Source organism: Citrus sinensis, chromosome 2, assembly GCF_022201045.2.
Source record: "Citrus sinensis cultivar Valencia sweet orange chromosome 2, DVS_A1.0, whole genome shotgun sequence".
NCBI lineage: Eukaryota > Viridiplantae > Streptophyta > Magnoliopsida > Sapindales > Rutaceae > Citrus > Citrus sinensis.
The window spans coordinates 12082929-12102511 of record NC_068557.1 but is presented as its reverse complement, the minus strand read 5'-3'; the positions used below and the strand labels follow the sequence as shown (position 1 = coordinate 12102511).

The 19583-nt window shown below is 32.3% G+C and overlaps 3 protein-coding genes across 4 annotated transcripts; all 3 read left to right on the top strand.

Moving 5' to 3' along the window:
• The first annotated feature begins 298 nt into the window (after positions 1–298).
• LOC127900442 (non-specific lipid-transfer protein 13-like) lies at positions 299–1753 on the top strand. The gene is made up of 2 exons (XM_052435536.1): positions 299–705; positions 1547–1753. Exons 1-2 carry the CDS (start codon positions 356–358, stop codon positions 1551–1553), a joined length of 357 nt encoding a protein of 118 aa, XP_052291496.1. The 5' UTR covers positions 299–355; the 3' UTR covers positions 1554–1753.
• Positions 1754–10634: 8881 nt separating this feature from the next.
• LOC102608973 (probable protein phosphatase 2C 58) lies at positions 10635–13420 on the top strand. 2 transcript variants are annotated; one of them, XM_006469833.4, is made up of 5 exons: positions 10635–10800; positions 12012–12260; positions 12416–12692; positions 12794–12948; positions 13134–13420. In XM_006469833.4, exons 1-5 carry the CDS (start codon positions 10768–10770, stop codon positions 13272–13274), a joined length of 855 nt encoding a protein of 284 aa, XP_006469896.1. In that variant the 5' UTR covers positions 10635–10767; the 3' UTR covers positions 13275–13420. The 2 variants fall into 2 exon arrangements, with proteins under 2 accessions (XP_006469896.1, XP_006469897.1); XM_006469834.4 differs by lacking the exon at positions 10635–10800 and adding an exon at positions 10863–11813.
• A 3457-nt stretch (positions 13421–16877) lies between these two features.
• Positions 16878–18652, top strand: LOC102618966 (zinc finger CCCH domain-containing protein 2). The gene has a single exon (XM_006469867.4). The coding sequence runs from the start codon at positions 17009–17011 to the stop codon at positions 18296–18298; it is 1290 nt and encodes a 429-aa protein (XP_006469930.1). The 5' UTR covers positions 16878–17008; the 3' UTR covers positions 18299–18652.
• The last annotated feature ends 931 nt before the right edge of the window (positions 18653–19583 follow it).

The window sequence follows — 19583 nt, the reverse complement described above, 5'->3', positions numbered from 1 at the left end:
AGAAGCTGGTGTTTACTGGCTAGAGCACTAAAATCTCGGTGTTTTAAAACTTACGCGATGAACTCAGAAACTCACTATAACGTATGTATCCACATCACAAAAAGGCTGTGCATGCTATAGGACAGCCGAGGATCGCTCACACACGCTCACGCATGCTGCCACAACGGGCACTTAATTCATGGACCATTCTATTTACATGCATGTTAACAAATTAAATAGCCAATAATTAACCAAATATTCTAGGTTCTAATTATATATACATAGCCTCATTGGCACGATCAGCTAAGCCTCATTGGGACGATCAGCTAGCATACATGTGCTACACCATATATACTAGCTGGAAAGATATATATAAATGGCCCGCCATCTGTTGTACTTGGCAACATTTGCATTGATGCTAGTTTCAGTATCAAAAGCTCGTGAATCAAGCTTCTGTGACAACGTATTCAATAATTTTATTCATTGCGTAAGATATGTATCGGATTTGTCTATAAATGAGCCAGCGAGCGGGTGTTGCTCCGGCATCATTAATCTGAAGCAAGTGGCCAACCAAAATGAAGCTGGTCCTGCCCAAATTTGCCAGTGCATTGAGGATCTTGCTCGTGTCATGCATATTCCATTCGATGCCTCCAGGATTCAGTCTCTTCGCATCCACTGCCGTACTCACTTAAGCTTTCCCATTTCCAACGCCATGGATTGCTCCAAGTAAAATCATCATCCTCATCATCGTCCATATACATGCAGGCAGGGGCGGATGTAGCATGTGACCACTGGGGGCTCAAGCCCCCACTAGCCAAAAAAAATTTTAAAATTAAAAAATAAAAATATTTTAGTTTTCTAATTAGTTCCCATAAAAAATTTATTGAAATAATCATTATAAATTATAAACTCCCATAAAATTTAAAATTTAACTTTTAAGAATTATAAAAACTTATATTTTAATTAAAAATAATGATAGTCCATCACTCAAAATATTTTATATTCTCAAAAATAGGATTAATTCTTCCAGTCTCTATAATAATACTAGAGCGAACGTTTTTAATAATAAAACTTATGAAGAATCATCTTTGGAATCGGATGGGATAAATGATAGTTTAGTTGTTTATATAGGAAACAATAAAATTTAATAATATTGATAATGAGTCTATTGTATAACATTTTTAAAATACGACAATGCGCAGAGAATAATTATAAATGTATTAGCAAATATTTTATGTATTCAAAATTTTAGTTTTTCATATTTTACTATTATCTAATAACCCCCGGTAAATTATTTTTCTAGATCCGCCACTGCATGCAGGCGCCCTTATTTTTTTATACACATATGTTATTGATTCGTATTATTTTATAGAGACAGTGTAGACAATCTATTCAGCCATATAATTTTACAGTGGATTGAACATTAACTTAATTAAATCATATGACTAAATAACATATCCACATGAAAAAAAAAATGGAGCCTGCACTTAAAATATATATGTGTGTGTGTACATGTTCCCCTTGATTAATTACCTAATGTTTTTTCTTGATTGATTAATTTCTGCAGGGTTTAATTGATTGAGCAGATTAATTGCATAATGCATGTGAGGCGATGCGGGAACAAGTTAATAAGATGCATGAGACCGATTCCAAAGTGATGGTAAATTTACAGTTGATTATATACGATTAATGATAACAAATATTAATATTGTGTAATAAAGAACCTGTCATCATGCATGATAATATAAGCCAAGTTATTAAACGGCTGGCACTCTCCTCCTTATTTAAATATTTCGATTTAACGGCTGAGTTGAGTTATGCTCACATTTTCATAATCTTCTCCTAATCATCCATAAAAGTCATATGTGATTAAGATTTAATTAATTTTATATTTGTATTCAATGGCTGCCAATTACATCTTTTTAAAAGATTAGCCAAAAAAAAAAAAAATTCAATTTAGCAAATGGCACTAAATTCAAATTCAATATTAATGATAATTAATTAAAAAAAGTGACAACAGACGGGGATTTGAAGAAATTAAAAATTAAACTCAATTTGCGATTGTGGTTGAAATATTATAGGCAACCTATTTTATATCTTTTGACGAAAATTATGTTTGGTAAATTTTTTAAAAATCACTCATTATATTAGTTTTTTTATTTCGACAAAAGCTTATAAAAATAAGTAGAGGTTATTTTTCTATAAACCACACCTTGTTAAATAAACCACCAGACTTTTTTAAAATTTCTATTATAATTTAATATTTTAACAAAAAGACAATTATAATTTTACTTTTTCATAAACTCTAATATATAAATAAAACGTATTTTAAACTTAAATTTATTTTGATTATTATATTTTACAAAAAAAATTTACTAAATACACATACTTTATTTTTCACATTCATTACAGCAACAACAACATAATTTATAAAATAATAAATTATATTTTTAATCAACAACTTATTTGATTTGTATAATAAAAACAATTTATTTTATCCGTGACCGCAATCTCCGACACATGCCTTCATCAATCACGCATCAGAGTTGAGCTCTGGCGAGTTACGATAATAAAAATATGTTTTAGAATTGAAACCTTCTATTATTTATATACCTTCAAATTGAGACACGTATACAACCCAACTGGTTACATCATTCACCACACAATCAAGCAATATAAAAAATAATGTTCATGCATTTTATCAAATTTTGCCACGTATTCAGTTGATCACGACGTTCCTAGTAAATCGTTTTATTTAATATTTTTTTCCCCATCGAAAGGCCAGGTGGCTGTGTCTGGATGGATCCTCACAGTCCCAATGATGTTCTTACCTGTAAATTAACCTGTGCCTTTGACCTACCCTGCATGCTTTTCTTTTCTTCTTTAATTTAATGTCCAAATAGCATTTTGCAAATTGCAAGAAGCTTTCAATGATTCACACATTTCATGGATAAAATTTAAAATCTTTTTGACTTTTTTCTACTTTCACCTTTAAATCTAACGGAAGAGTAATTTTGAAGGTAGAATGTGTTAATTTGGTTGTGTATTGAAATTCTAAAAAATCAAAAGGTTTGAAAATTTTACACATAAATCATCTGCACAACAAGATTCATGCCCCATAATGGAGATTGGACAAGAAGACTATGGTAGAACTTTTATTATAAATAAAAATTGTTGATAAGAAAGAAAGCAGGGCATCTCAATCACAAAACGCAATTCTAATCCTATGATTGTGATATTCATTTATCACATTTCATTAAATTTATATTTCCATCTTAATGGAGCCCAATCAAACTTTTATCATTTTGTTGATAAGAAGATAACTTCACTAGTCTAATTAAACGATAATGAAACACGTCATGTGTATATTCTTTTATTAATCGCAAATTATGAATTCAATTACCAAAGTTCACCAAACCTTGAATTGATCTTGGCCAAACAATTGAGCTAGAGTGAACAAGGGCCAACAAAACAACATTAACCTATGATTAATTGTACCTTACCTTATTTTTAACTTTACTAACAGCTATTCTATAGTAGATATTTTTTTTAAGTTTTTCTTGATATTACCAAATTATTTTAAAATTAATGATAAAATTACTTTTAAGTCCAAAAATAACACTAAAGTCTTCTATTCGTACACACACATTTATAAGGCTATTGTCTAAAAATATCTCTTCAAAATAAACTTTCACTATATATATATATATATATATATATATATATATATATATATATATATATATATATATATATATATATATATATTATGCCTATCTTAGAGTTACTTTAAGGTAGAGCATGAATCACAGCCACACACATAAAGTGATAAATAATAAAAAAATTATTATAACTTTAATTATATGGTTATGAAACGGTAAACTACTTTAGAGCAGTTCTAACATAATTGGAACTATATATATACATATAAATTAAAAACATCTCTTCTAAAATTGTTTCAAATCTTTTTATAAAGTATCTATCCATCCGCATTAGGCAAATGCTAAGTTATAATTATATCTCTTATGTGAACCACATAAATTATAGATCCTATAATTTTATGTGGTTTACATAAGAGGTGTAAGTTACAATAATTATAATTTAGAGGCTCCCTCCGCATTAATACTCTCATTAATGAACAACCTCTCTTTTGTTAGTTAAAGGACCAACTGGCAATTGGGACAAATAGTAGTGCTAAAAATAATTATTCATCCTCGTCTACTTGCCAATAGGATGTAGCTACTAGCCGCCCACTTGTCAAACAGAAAGGGAGCATCTTTGACTCAATCCACAAGAAAACAAAAACTAAAAAACTGATCTGTAAAAATAGTTGCATAATGTTATTTAGTTTTTTAATATTTAAATTGTGGAGAAAAAGGAGTGAGAGTGAACCTATATTATTTGACAAAACTAATTGAAACATCTATATTATTTTAGAATGCATCTAAATTTTTTTGAGTGTCAACTTTTTTATTAATTTTATTATTTTACTCCTAGTGATCGTTTCATAATGGAAATAAGAATGCATATAATTATTTAATTAATTGAACAATTTTTTCTAATCAGAATTAATTGAAAATTTATAGGAAAAAGAAAGAGAATTGTCATAGTTGTTTAATTAATTTTGAAAATTTTTTAAGAATTAATTGGAAAATTATGACAACTCCCTTACTCCTTTTCCATAATTTTTATTTTATTTTCAACTAATTAATATTAGAAATATTCAGTAAGTAAATAATTAAAGTATTTATATTTCCAACATCAAACAACCCACCAAGGGTAAAATAGTAAGATTAGCAAAAAGGTTGACACTCAAAGAGGGTTTAGATGTGTGCTAAAATTTTAGGAAAATTTCGATTAATTTTGTTAAACAATTGGGGAATTTCGCTCATTTTCCTTTAAATTATGCGAATATGAGTAGGTGAGTGTGTGTTAGTTTCACTTGTAAAACTTCTTGTGGTGATACAAAAAGTTTGGACTTCAAATTTGCTCACATAGGTGTGTGGAAGGATTGACTTATCATCACATTATGGTTAAAAAATAATAATAATAAATTACACGAGTATAAATTATGAGTAAACCAAATCCCTTATATAGTCATAAGGATAAGGAGATCTTCAAACCTAAAATATTCAATTTACCTTTCTTTGTCCTCAAGCTCCGGTCCAAGAATTGAATAACTATCAAAGATATTATGATACGCAAGTCAAACAGTTGATTAAGAGAAAATGAAGGAAAATGAGACAAAAGGTGCATTAAGTCATTTCTAAGAGCACTATAATATTCTCTTGAACGGTTTTGAATACTCCCAAAGGATCTATTACGTGTATGCTTTTAGTTTGTATAAATGTCTTGAAAATGGTAGGTTGGTTGTTTATATATTGAATGAAATTTTAGAGAGAAATAACCATTTTCCATTTAATTGTGGTATATCATTAGATTAGGATCCCTCAATCGTTGGACAAAGTTTCACTTTGGTCTTAATCTTGATCAGTTGGTTGTACTTACTCCTACCACTACAATTTATTAGTGCAAGTTCATACGCCTACTATTGCGATATTATTTTTTTACGAGTTGAATCAATGAACACCATTTAAAATAGAACTTGCCTATGTTGCAACTGTTGCAACATACCACACTTTTTGTCTTTATTAGAATCGTCCTTCGATGTAAAGAGAGTTTACCTAACAGTTGAGATGAATCAATAGATAATTAAAGAAGCCAGTCGCTAAAAAAGACTGTAGAAAACTATAACAAACAAATAAAGATCAAAATAGGGGTTCTTTATTAACTCTATTTTGAGAGGCCATCATCAAAAGTTTATCCAAAACCCAAAAAGTGCCGAAATCTTTTCCACACATATAAAATTCCAATGATCCAAATCTTTTGGCCATTGAATTGTGATCGTATTAGGGGGAAAGTAATCTGAAATGATGTCAGCTAAATTGAAAGGGAATATATGGTGATGGCAGCCAATTGAACCAAATATTGGATAAAACTAAAACTTTTGGAATTGGGCATATCTCATTATATGAAAAAAGAGTGGAAAGATGTTTGTTTGATCTGTTGATAAGACATTTGATCAAATACAACTAGTAACTCCTCATAAGAAATTGTTAATTTTGTTTAAAAGATTTAATGGTGGTAATTAGATTAGGAGAGCCCATTATGTTTATGTGTTAGAATTAGAAAATGGGAGAATGGTAACAAGTACTTATTGTTTAATTTCATTGCAAGAAGCACAAGATTGAAGAAGGAAGAGGCAATCAATTTCTTGGCAAAGAAAATGAAGAATGATCCTGCATTCAACTTTGAAAAAACTGTGTAGGTAGATATTGTTTTGTTTTTGTTAGGATCATTTGGTTATATGGCTAATTCATAAGGTGTTACTTCAAGGCATTTTAAATTTCTTACAATAATTTATCATCTTAGCATGTATCATACATGGCACAACCTTACTCAAATTGCATTCATTATTATTATAACAATGACCATCAAAGACGCAACTAAATAATTATCATTAATCAAATAGCCCAGTAAAAATCACCTGCTACTACTAACACAAAGCACTTTCCCCTTGCTTGGCACTATCACAAACATTAACCTATTTTTCAATGTTGTTTTTGCCTTCTTTGGACGCAATGGTCGAGTGCATCATCAAATGCACTTAAAGTTATAAATTCATCATACATGGAAAAATGCTTTTTTGCTTTTCAGATCCATCATTTATGATGGCCCATGATAGTAGCTCTTATTCTTGTTTGGTTATATCAATCAATTACTCATCGATCTCCTCAATGGACAACACCTTGAATTGTGGGTTCTCCTTACTCACCATGGAAACCTATAAAAGATCAAGGAAGCATGATATGGTCACACAAACAATCATAACTCTGTATACCCTTATCAAGACTTCATAATATCAATCTTATTTGCTATCTTAAAGCATTAACTACTAAATTATGCATAAGTTCTATAATCTTCTACAAAAGGATACAACCATGCACAGAATTGGAAAATATTAAAAAGAAATAGATACGCCTTCAAATTGGCACTTTCACTCCATCAATTTAACAAATCTCACTGAAAGGGCACCATCTTACCATATCACATTTTTAACAAGCAAATGAAGAAAAAAAAATCCAGAATGAGGGGGAATATTCAATACCTCAATCTCCTAAACCTTAAATTCCTACTATAGAACTGATACTAAGGTGGAAATTATAGGCAACCAATTGCTCATCCATCTCGTCGATGGGCAATACTCTAAATTCTAGATTCTTTTTCCTCACCACATAACCTGTAAAAGATGAAGGAAGCATGAAACGGTCACATACCTAACAAAATTCGAAATACTCTTTCCAAGGATTCAAAACAGTAATAGTATCTACTCTCTTATTGCATTAAGTATTAATATGTGCAAGTGATGTTTAATGTTCTGTACACTAATACAACCATGACATATAATTGGAAAAGAAACTGAAAAAATAGATATGCCATCAAATGACAACACCTTCATTACATTAATTTAATAATGTTGATTCACAGGGAACCTCCATATCATCTTACATTTGTTGCAACCAATTGAAGTTAAAAAACAGAGCAAATTTTCAATACCTTAACCTCACAAACCTTTAATTCCTCTTGCACAACTAATTGCAGGGTCGAAATTGCAGGCAATCAAGTGTTCATCGATCTCCTCAATGGAAAACATTCTCAATTGCAGATTCTCCTTCATCACCATGTCAACCTTTACAAGATGAAATCATTAATTGGTCACACAGGCTGACAAAACTTGGAAAACCCTTATTAACACTTCATAATATTAATTTTATCTGTCCATTAAATATTGCATGGACTACTACAAATGGCAAGAGTTGTATAATGTTCTACAAAGTGATATAGTTATGGCATATAATTGGAATAAATTAAAATAGCAATACACCATCAATTAGCATCACCTTCACTCCTTCAATTTAACAATGGTCATTGAGCAATCTCCTATTTAGATATGTTATATTTGGAACAGCCAATTGAAATAAAATAAAAAGAATTTTCAATACTTCAATCTTAATTGCCTGAAGTTCCTCTTCTATAACTGATTCATTTCCGAGATTGCAGTCTATATGTCAAAGAGGAATAACAATATAAGACTCCACAAATACAATAGTCTATAAAAAACAAACATGTCGATGCCTGCAATGTAAAGCAATCATAAACAAAGACTCATGGCCCATGAAGATCTAAAACAAAATTTAATTGCTTTTATCAGCAAATTCTGCTATTTTGCCCCACTATTGATTTCATTTAAAGGGGGTTCATCCCTAAAGCCCATCGATATGCTTGCTTTTATAACTAAGCAATTTATGTTTACATCAATGAGATGCAGTCCAGTAATAGAACTAAATTTAAATTCATAATCCCAATATCCACCTTACTGAATTGGTCACCAGAAGAGAATACAAAATAAATAAATAAATAAACATATAACAACATGTCGTAGAAATAAAACCTCATCAATTACCTATATAAACAAATGATCTTTACTAAAATAAAGTAATATCTACATGCATAGTTTATTTAAAGGTAAATGTAGGATCGTTCTTCATTTTCTTCTCCATGAAATTAACTATCTCTTGCTCCTTCAATTCACCGCTTGTTGCCATGAAATTAAATGTTGACTCCTTGTTACCGATCTCATCTCCTCGCATTCTAATAAATAAACATAACGGTTTTCCTAATCTAACTATAGCTGTTAAATTTTTCAAACAAATTTAATCTTTTTTTTTTCATGAATTACCTCTTGCATCCGCTTTGAACTACAAATCAACAGATCAAATAGATGTGATATTCCCTTTCTTTTCAGATATGCCTCATTCCTGAACTTTCAACACAGTAAAATATAGGTTGCAGTTGGCTGCTACATTTACAAAATCACCATCAAATTCATACCCATGAGAGCCCTAGTTTATAAACAAATCATTGGAATCTTTTTCAGGAGAGAAATTGCAATCATCCTCTCCTGTGTTTGGTGTCTCCTGATTATTTGTCAAATGAAATCGGTAACACTCGATGTAGTAACAAACTCACCATTGAAATCGTACGGCTCACATCCCAAGTTGCAATGTAGATGAATCCTCAAAACCTTTTCCCCCTAAAAAAATGCAATCGTCTTCTTTTGATTTCAGTGTTTGTAGATTTTTTCTAAACCACGGTTTGTTGAACCCTTATTTTTTTTTTCTCATACATAAAATATAGCTCTTCTTTTTCCTGAGCAAATTTTTCAAACCAATGTTCCCTCAACAACAATTAAATGAGTATATAACTGGCTTCAACGGTTGCCGGTGCATACATTTTTTATCCACTGATTCATCTCAACCATTATATGAACTCACTTTACATCAAATGGCAATTCTGAATGAAGACAAACAGTATGGTATGGTGCAACTATTGCAACATAGGAGGTCCTTTTAAAATCATATATTTATAAATGTCACCGAGTCGATGAAAGTAATTTATTAATGTCACATTAGCTAATTAAACGTGAAAGTAAATTAGTTAAATTTTAAGATCTCTTATCATATGATAAAGGGGTCAAAGGTCAAATTGGGCTCACATAAATTGGGAGGAGAGTTGATTAACATCATGCTACTAACAAATAGAGCAAAATTAAAAGAAAGACAAATAATTCTCTCAAAGACAAATAAGGGAAATTAGAAAAAGGAAATTGTCCCCAAAAACTTTGTGCATAAATAGGGATGGCAATGGATACTACTCGTTGCAAGGTTGGTCATTACCAAACTCGTATTTATAAAAAATTTAAATAAATAACCCACCTACAACCCATAGCGGATTTTTATTTTTTAAAAAACTTGTCCGTTGCGGATTTTAACAATTACAAAACCTATACACAACCGCCAACAAGTTTTTTTTTATGAGTTTTGCATTTAAAATCATAAATATTTTTAAAAATACTTTTAATAATACACAAAAATTTAAAATAAATGATTCAAACTATAAATTTATAGTAGTAGCCCAAAAACATAAAATATGCAGTTCTAGATTTTATCAATGTAACTAAGAAACTAAAGTTTCAACATTCAAATAAATACACAAAATATATCAATCTGACACAAAATGAATCTGTTATAGGTGAATCATTATCACTAAGATCAATGTCTTGCTTCATTTTTTAATCAATATACAAGTATCGTCAACAATATTAAGAAGTAAATTATGGACGATTACCGTTAATAAAATATCAGTAATATTAAACTTGAAAATTATAAAAATTTCTACTTATTAAAGCATAGTGTGTGTGTAGAATTCAAGAAGGAGCAGGACATGTGGCTAGAGTGATTAAGGTTGGGTAATTAAAATTAAAAGCATAAATAATTATAAAAAATGCGGGTCAATAGATAACTGCGTAGCTATCCAACAGATTTGTCACAATGCGCTGCGCGTTTAAATTTAAAATACTAAATCCGTCCATAATCGGCAAAATTATCTAAGGGAATGGATATCTGCGGTAGATTTAGACTGATTTGAGGGTCATTTTACGATCCCTAAATATGACATATATATCTATCAATTATTAAATAATTCATAAAACAGAAATAGTTAAAAATGAAAAGTCGTCGGCAAGTACGCGCTAATTTGTAGAGAAAGCAACGCGCCCGCCCCCGGAGGCAAGTCATGTGGTTTCCTTAAAGTCAAACAAAGCCTTCTTTAATTATTATAAATCCATTTACATAAATAATAACAGAGAGCAGAACAGAACAGATCAAAATGAATGGCAAAGAAATTCTTCAGAAGATGAAGGTCTGTTGCGTACTTTTAACTCCTAGATTTTTTTATTTTTAATCACATAGTTAAGCACTCTTATGTACACAAATTCATGCTCTTGTCAATGTTCCCAATTTCTGTTTATTAATTTATGTGAAAAAGAAAATTCTGTTGATAAAATGAAGTCAAGGTTGTGTAACTAAAGCTAATTTCTGTTTTCCCATTTTTGAATTTGTAAATTTGGGAATTCCTCTTTGTCTTTGACTTTTGTTATATCTGGAGAAGTGGTGATAAAGATATGATAATCTTTTTTTTTTTTTTTTTTAATCTTTTTATTGAGATGTTTTTGTGTGTATGTTTTGATCTAGAAAATCAACAGTGCATATTTTAGTTGGGAGAAAAAAGCTTACATGTTATGATGTAGAGATGCAGTTTACTATTTATGTATATGCTCTTAACACCTTATTTTGAGTCATGTTTGTGACTGACGTGCTGCGGGATGGAATCCATGGCCGATCACTAGTTGTTAAATATAAGTAGAAGGATGAGTAGTAAACATTAGTTGCAGAGTAAAAAGTGAGTGTTCACTAAAAACTTTAACGGTTATGCTTTCAAAGTTATGTAGAAGCGCAAAGATCCTCTATATACCCTTTAAGTAGGATGAGGAAAGGTGTTTTGGTGCTTGTAAGGAAAGAAATTTGAATCTACTTCTTATGTCATTGCATTTGATTTGGGTGAACTCACTTTAGAGTTTCACAACAAATAAGTTTTAAGAGTAGTTTCACAACAAAGTAGGTGTTGTTGGCGACATCATGTTGTGGGAAAATTTAATGGAATCCTCAGAAATTTGCTATCAGTGACAGCTAAGAAATTTAACATTTGAACAGTAGAACTACTTGAGAAATTTTGTATGCTTGTGCTCCCTTTATTATGAGGATCAATTTTTGTGAGGAAAGATATGCTATGGTTGAACGTTTGCTCAGATAAGGACTAAATTCTGGTGGGACTCTTGCTAAAACTGGGCCTGTCTCAAAACTTAGCCACAAGATGTATGTGCTAGTTGTCATTTTCATGGCTTTCGAGTTGATTCTTTACAATTGAACTACTCATCTGATTCTTGCTTTAATTAAAAAGAGATTAAAAAAAAAAGATCACGTTTCCTCATGAGAGGAGTCTAAGATTTGCTGTTTAGTTATTGGAAAACACTAACTTCTGTCGTATGGCGTCATTGCTTATGATTATTTTAGGTTAAGGCTGGGTTTTGTACATCTGCATTGGACACAGGGAAAGGTAAAAGCAAAATGTCGAAACATATCACGCATGGATATCATCTAGTGAAGGGAAAATCAAACCATGCCATGGAAGATTATCTCGTTTCAGAATTCAAGCAAGAAAAAGACAATGAGCTGGGCTTATTTGCCATATTTGATGGCCATTTGGGCCATGATGTAGCAAATTACTTGCAAACTCACCTGTTTGATAATATTTTGAAAGAGGTACTTTGTTTCATCCTATTTCAGATTTCTTTTCATTTTTCTAGTTCTTCTCTTGAGCTTTTGTTGCGTCCCGCTGTTTTTCTATCTATTAAACTTCTTTCAGGAGGAACATTGTGAATATATATCTATATACTTTCTTTATTTTCTGCAAGCAGCCTGACTTTTGGACTGATACGGAAAGTGCAATCAGGAGAGCTTATCATATGACAGACACTAAGATATTGGAGCAAGCATTTGTCCTGGGAAAAGGGGGATCAACAGCAGTAACAGCAATTCTTATTAATGGTCAGAAACTAGTAGTTGCAAATGTGGGAGATTCTCGGGCTGTTATATCCAAGAATGGTGTGGCCAAACAACTGTCTGTTGACCACGAACCAAGCAAGGAAAAGAGACTGATTGAGAGCCGCGGTGGCTTTGTATCGAACATTCCCGGTAGCAGCTTCTAAACGGAAAATCTACCCTTTCTTTTAGCTTGATATATGTTTACCTATATATAGGTCTCTGGAATGAAGTTCCCAGTCTATTGACTGCAGGGGACGTTCCACGTGTTGATGGGCAACTGGCTGTAGCAAGGGCATTTGGTGACAAGAGTTTGAAAATACACCTTAGCTCAGAACCTGATGTGAAAGTGGAGATGATTACTGATGATACAGAGTTCATAATACTAGCAAGTGATGGGATATGGAAGGTAAGGTAACTTTTACATTGATTATCACCTTCAGGTTGTTTCAATCAATTCAAAAATGGCAGGCTAAACTTATTTGTAATTAAGGAAAAATCAGAATAACCAAATTTTTTAAGCTAGTCTATTCTGTTCAACCTCCAATTTGTCTGCTACAGTTTTGGTTGGTTTTTTCTGGACTTCTCTAACAGGTGATGACAAACCAAGAAGCCGTAGACTGTATCAAACATGTAAAAGATGCTAAGTCAGCAGCAAAGCACTTGATAGAACACGCAGTTTCTAGGAAAAGTAAGGATGACATATCTTGCATAGTTGTAAAGTTCCATCGATAAATTTCGTGGTCTGTCTTTGATGGAGGAAAATTATTAGACGAGATGTCTGTATATTGTGGATAAATTTGTTTCTGCGTGGAGATACATGAAATGTGTCACTAAACTGTTGTTTGCACGATAGAGCATTATGAAATTGATTGCTTGAATTTGAACTTCCAGTTAAGTTAATTTAATGGTTCCGTGTTGCATAATGATGCAGCCATTGATATGTCTTTGGATCGATTGGAGTTTGTCAAAAGTTGAGGATCTGAATAGAACACGAGATCATGTGATTTTAACAAAATAGCTTGTGCACTTCTCACTAAGATGGGAGTATATTAGCAAATAGCAATCTCTATTCTTATCTGTTTAATTTTCTGGAGGTTCTGTCATTAACTGTAGACATTTTGTTGCTAAACCATTTTGGAATAGTTGAATGCATATTGCTGCTCAATTATGACTGCTTTGCATCATAAGTTCTCGTCAATCATTTTGTTGATTAAAAGAAATAAACAGAGGATAATCTTCAAATTGTTTTTGTGTTCTTAAATTTTGCTAGCATTTTCATAGCTAAGCTATAGCATTGCAAGTAGCAACTTGTGAGTACCAACGTAGAAAGAGTAGATTTGTCAGTCATTTTAGGCAAGCCTAGCAGTTGCATTGTCCAACTAAATGATATTTGATGATTTTGGTTCGATCAAAGTTCACTGATGCATATGTGATGCCGGAAAAGCGTCAAATATCGTTCATGGCTTATCACTTTTGCTATTTATTCTTTACCAAGAACTACTGCACATGAGAGTGTAGAACCCAGAAGCAAAGGCAATTACAGAAGACAGTTTTGCTTGATGGCTTGCAGTGTAAGCACAAGTAACTTTGTTGGCTTGCTTTCGGCCTTTGCTTGCAAGCTGCCCAATTACCCAAATGTTTATCATGCAATTTGTGCTTTCCAGGAAATAACTGAAAGTTGTAGATTTTTCCCTGGAAACAGGACTGTGTAGTCACAACAGTTGAGCCTTTATATTTGGTGCGTGAGCTGTTGGATTTAATGAAAAATCAATAGGATAAGGATAATACAAGACTCACCGGAGTTTCCCAATTAGAAACTGCATGTCACTGCTTGATTCAAAAGTGCTTTATCATGTATTCAAATCGATATTTGCATGATCAAGCACCTTTCAACTAAAGTCTTTTGCAACTAGATCTTTTATTAGTAAAGATTTCAATCAAAGGAAATGAAAATCTCTAATTATTTAGTCATCAATAAGAATATTTTGTAAAGATTGTATTATTAATTTTTTTTAATCAATGAGTTAGGTTAAAGAAGAGTTGCAGAGAGTTAGGTTATTTTAACCGGTGGAATAATGTGTCACTACTCACTAGGGCTCACGGTATTGGGTGGGTGGAAATGCAAGATGACAACTGTTGTTTCCTTATCTATTATTCTCTTCTTGACAACGTGGCCATAAATGTGCTTTCGTGTTGGCAAAACTAATTAATTTAGTACTTTAGAGTACATTTGTCATGTTTTTGCAAAGTTCCAAGCTGCACTCTGTCAAAACTATTTATTCCCTTGACGTACAACAAGACAATGCACATAATTTGCGTTTTGTACTCTTAACTTCAATTGGGATGAGGAATATTTCTTTATTGTTTTTTTTTCAGTCTTTTAAATTTAGTGAAAAAAATGGTTCAATGATAAATGAACTGAAAAAAAAAAAGTAGTTTAACTGTTAAGATTAAAATTTAAAAATTTAACTTTAGCTACTTATTTTATGAAGAGAGATTAAAAAGAAAAAAAATATTATGAGAAAATCTTTATCTCTTTTAATGGATTGTTTTATTTCAACTAGCCCAAAAGATATTATTAATTGTAACTTTTGAACATTTTTGGTAACTGGCCAATAGTATTTGGTCGTGAAAAGATACTTCTTTTCCTTTAGATAATTGAACATTTAATTCATTTTAAGTGAATGTTCAAGTTCATTTATCACAAAACTTATTTCAAATCTCAATAACTTCTCAACAAGAATTGAGCTCTTTTCTTGACCTAAGCTTCTAAGTAAAATTGTGAGGTGCTTGGTCATGCAAACAATTGTGGTTAGAGTCCCCACAATACTTTGTGAAGGATTAAATTCCTTCTTAATTATGAATAATAATTGAGTGAAAGCTGTTTTTTCCCTTTCGATATGAGAGTAGAGTAAATATTTCTCGAATGTTAAAGAAGGTTAAAATCTGGGTAGTGTTACATAAAATTTAATGTAAAATTAGTCCCAATAATTATTTGATTGTAAATATATTAATAATAATCTCATGTAATATGAGTTGTAATTTGAGCATTATTCTCATGTAGTTAATATATATATATATTTTATGCGATGTGTCTTACAATTATATTATATAGATAAAGTTTAACTACCTTTATTCTTCTTAATTCTTCTTTTTATATTAACTACCAATTATACATGTGAATTTTTACTCAGAAATTAGATTATGAAGGAATCCTATTCCCATTGACAAAATCCACATTGTTTTGAACTCAAATATCTAAATTGTTGCATCAGAGAATTAGTTCGTGTGTGGAATTTAAGCACTGTAACTTTTAAGTACAACTATTGCAGAGAAAAAGCTATAATAAGAAAATAAAAATTTATAGTGTGTAGTAAATATGATTTTTAAATAATAATTTTGATAGAATTATATAAATATTGTATATTTCTTAATATACAAGTGTGAGATTAAATTAACTTAGTTTGGAAGCCACCACAATTAGTATTTATCAAACTTTTTAATATTGTACCTTTTAAGCTGTAATTACCCTCTCAACACCAAATAAGATCTTATTTTGTATATATTATGTAATATTTTATAATTTTAAAAATATATTAATAGATTTGTTATTTTCCATATGAGCTTCCTAAAATACTACCAATTTATTTAATTTTTTAAAATTTTCTTTCATCAGATTTCTCATTTTCAGCGAAACAATTCGGATTTGGTTATGTGCTTTAACCCTTATTTTAACTAATTAACATATGGAAAAATAAAAAAAACATCGCAATATATCAAATGAAATCTAATTCTCTTTCTTTTTTTAATCAATCGATAAAACGAGACATTTTGAAGCTCTAGTAAGCAAAATTTGATCCTACTTGTTGTAGCACTTATTAAATTTTATTTTCCTAATTAAGAACGAACACCCACATCCACAATACAAAACTAGAATATGCATCTACCAGCAAACACAAGAATTAAACTTGTTACAACTCACAAGATGGTAGCTAGCTTAGCTAGTTAGAAAGGTGCACTGGCATGGCCTTCACCAAGCGCAACACCACCCCTGTCACCCCATCATTACCCCTCAATCCCTGAGAAAAATCCAAAATGCCCTAGCTAGCTAGCTCAGGTATTGAGTAGCTGATCAGACTGATCAGATTGTTAATTTGAGCAAAAAGCATACACATAGCAAGTCTTGAGTGTTACGCATTGTGAAGCTGCCACATACACCCTTTTGCATGCTGATCCCAAATAATAAGCTGCCACGCATCTCATCTCCCCCTCAAGTACTCCATCCTTGTGACCCCTTCATTCTCTCTATTCCATAACCATCTATATATATCCCCTTTGTTCCCTCCTCCCATAACATTATCACACTCCAAAATTTATCACTCCAAAATTCATCACACAACAACAACTAATTCTCTCTCTTCTAGATTCCCATTCATTTTTCATTTTCTTTTTCTAGGCTTCTAGCTATGAGCAGTGCTGCTGATCAGCAACATAAGCTTCTTTCACCAAAGAGTAATGGTGCAAAACTCTTATTCAAAGACATTGAAGTCCCTCCAAGAAAGCTTCTCCTTCAAAACAAGAAATCCCACCACCACCACCACCACCACCATCATCATCAAGATATCTGCAGCGGTAGCCCTCGCTCTGGCTCTGGCTCTGACTCAGCCTCTTACTTATTCTATCCCGATCAACAAGAAATGAACATCCTTCATAATAAATTCTTACCTTTCAACAACACTGACGCCGACTCAGACCCCGACTCCGATCCTTACGCATCTGACCATTTCCGTATGTACGAGTTCAAGATCCGCCGCTGCACCCGCAGCCGCAGCCACGACTGGACAGACTGTCCTTTCGCCCATCCCAGCGAGAAGGCCCGCCGCCGTGACCCCCGCCGGTATCATTACTCCGGGGCCGTTTGCTCCGAGTACCGCCGTGGCGGCGGCTGCAGCCTTGGAGATGACTGTGAGTTTGCTCACGGAGTCTTCGAGTGCTGGCTTCACCCTTCAAGGTACAGAACTGAAGCCTGCAAAGATGGCAAGAATTGCAAGCGCAAGGTCTGTTTCTTTGCTCATTCTCCTCGTCAGCTTCGCATTTTGCCAGAAATTTCATCACAGTACTCCAGCTCTCCCTCCTCTGTTAACAACAACAATCAGAAGATCAGTAGCCATTGTTGCATGTATTGTCATCACCACTCTGTCAATTCATCCCCAACAAGCACTTTGTTGGGCAACATGTCTCATTTATCACGTTCCCCTTCTCTTTCACCTCCATTGTCGCCGGTGAAACATGGGTTGATCTCGCCGATTTCTAGGTACAGTGCTACTACTCCTGTTCCTGCTGATCGCTTAAGCAAGTTTAGCAACTCATCAGAAATGTCCATGAGTTACAAAGATGTGCTCAATGAGCTGATGACTTCTATGGATGCAATCAGTTTCAATGAAGTTTCATCTCCAATGTCACTGACACCTAGTAATGATGTTAATGCTTGTCCTTGGATTGATGTGAGTTCATTCAATGTTGAAGATCAGCAGCAGTTTGTTCTTTCACCTTCGACACCAAGCCCATCAGCTGGGTCAATCATGAATCCCGTTGCTGCTCATCATGATTACTTTTCTAACAAGTCTTTTCTTGATGATGATCAGAAGATGATTAATTATCATAATCATATTCATAATAATAGTAATGGTAGCTGCCAGCTGGCTAGTGATACTCCTGATCCTGATCTTGGGTGGGTCAATGAGCTCTTGACGTAAGATCAAGATCGTATGATAAAAGTTGAAGATGAAGATTGAGTGAGATCACTGTGAAGTACACATTATACTGCCTTTGCACCAGCCGTATATATATATATATACATATAAATATCCCAGTATATATATGTGATTTGGTGAGAATTATTGTTAAATATTATTATTGCTTTCAAGTACTTTGTTGTTGTCTTTCTTTAATTAAGTATCTGCCGTTTAATTTCTCTCTTAATTAAGCACATGAGAAGAGAGGGATTTGAAATGATCTTTGTTCTAATCGTTTCTTTATTGTACTGACTTTGAATTGTTTACTCAATATTGTAAGTGAAATCAATTAATGAAGTATGTTCCTTTTTTTTTTTTTTTCTTTTTTTTGTGTGTTTACACATAACATATAATACCTACTGTGTACGTGTTTAACCTAACTGCATGCGATATTTGAGGTCAAAACAATCGTGTTTGTGACTTTTTTGTTTTATTTTTTATTATTTTTACCGAGAGACCGGTTGGGATTAGCACTAAGCATGCATGGTGGATCTGATTCTCATACGTGGCGCACATGTGGAGAGAGAGAATGGTGACTAAGATTTGTTTTTGGGATTTTTCTTTAGAATTTACAGGTTCTGCTTTGATTCCGCAGATATTTCTTTAGTAGCTTCAGGATACTTCGTGATCTTACGCGATGAAACTTTCAATCAAACAAGTCAAGGGAAAAAGTTTTAAAGAAAAAGAAAACCCTAGCTGCTGCTTAAATTTACTAGAACCAAATGGAGAAGTCCAAGAAGTTAAAAAGTATGAATTTAATTAATTGCCCTGCTGAACCTTTGACAATTTGTCCCCTAGTGCTATATGTAAGAGCAGCAATACAATTGCGCATAGTTTGTTCAGATGCATATACGATATATCATTTATATGTATGCATCATATATGCGCATGTAATGTGAGGGAAGAAGACTGAGGAAGATTTAAGCTTATCTATAATGTAATTTGATAATATTTTCTTTTATTAATATAGTTTTAGATTCATTCTTGAGCTAAATTTTACATATGCTAAGAGTAGTGGTAGAATTTTTATACAAAATCATTGTGTACAAACTTATGTAGTATGAAATGGTGGCTCGAAAAGTGATAACAACTACTTTTTTTAATTATGTGTATTTATGATAGTTTTATATAACTAATCTTTAAGGATGTCAAACATAGTCCAAACCCGAGCGATGTAGGTTGGGTACCGCCGGTCTAGTTCGATCCAGTTATCACTAGATAGGTCTGGGACTCAGTCTGAAACTCG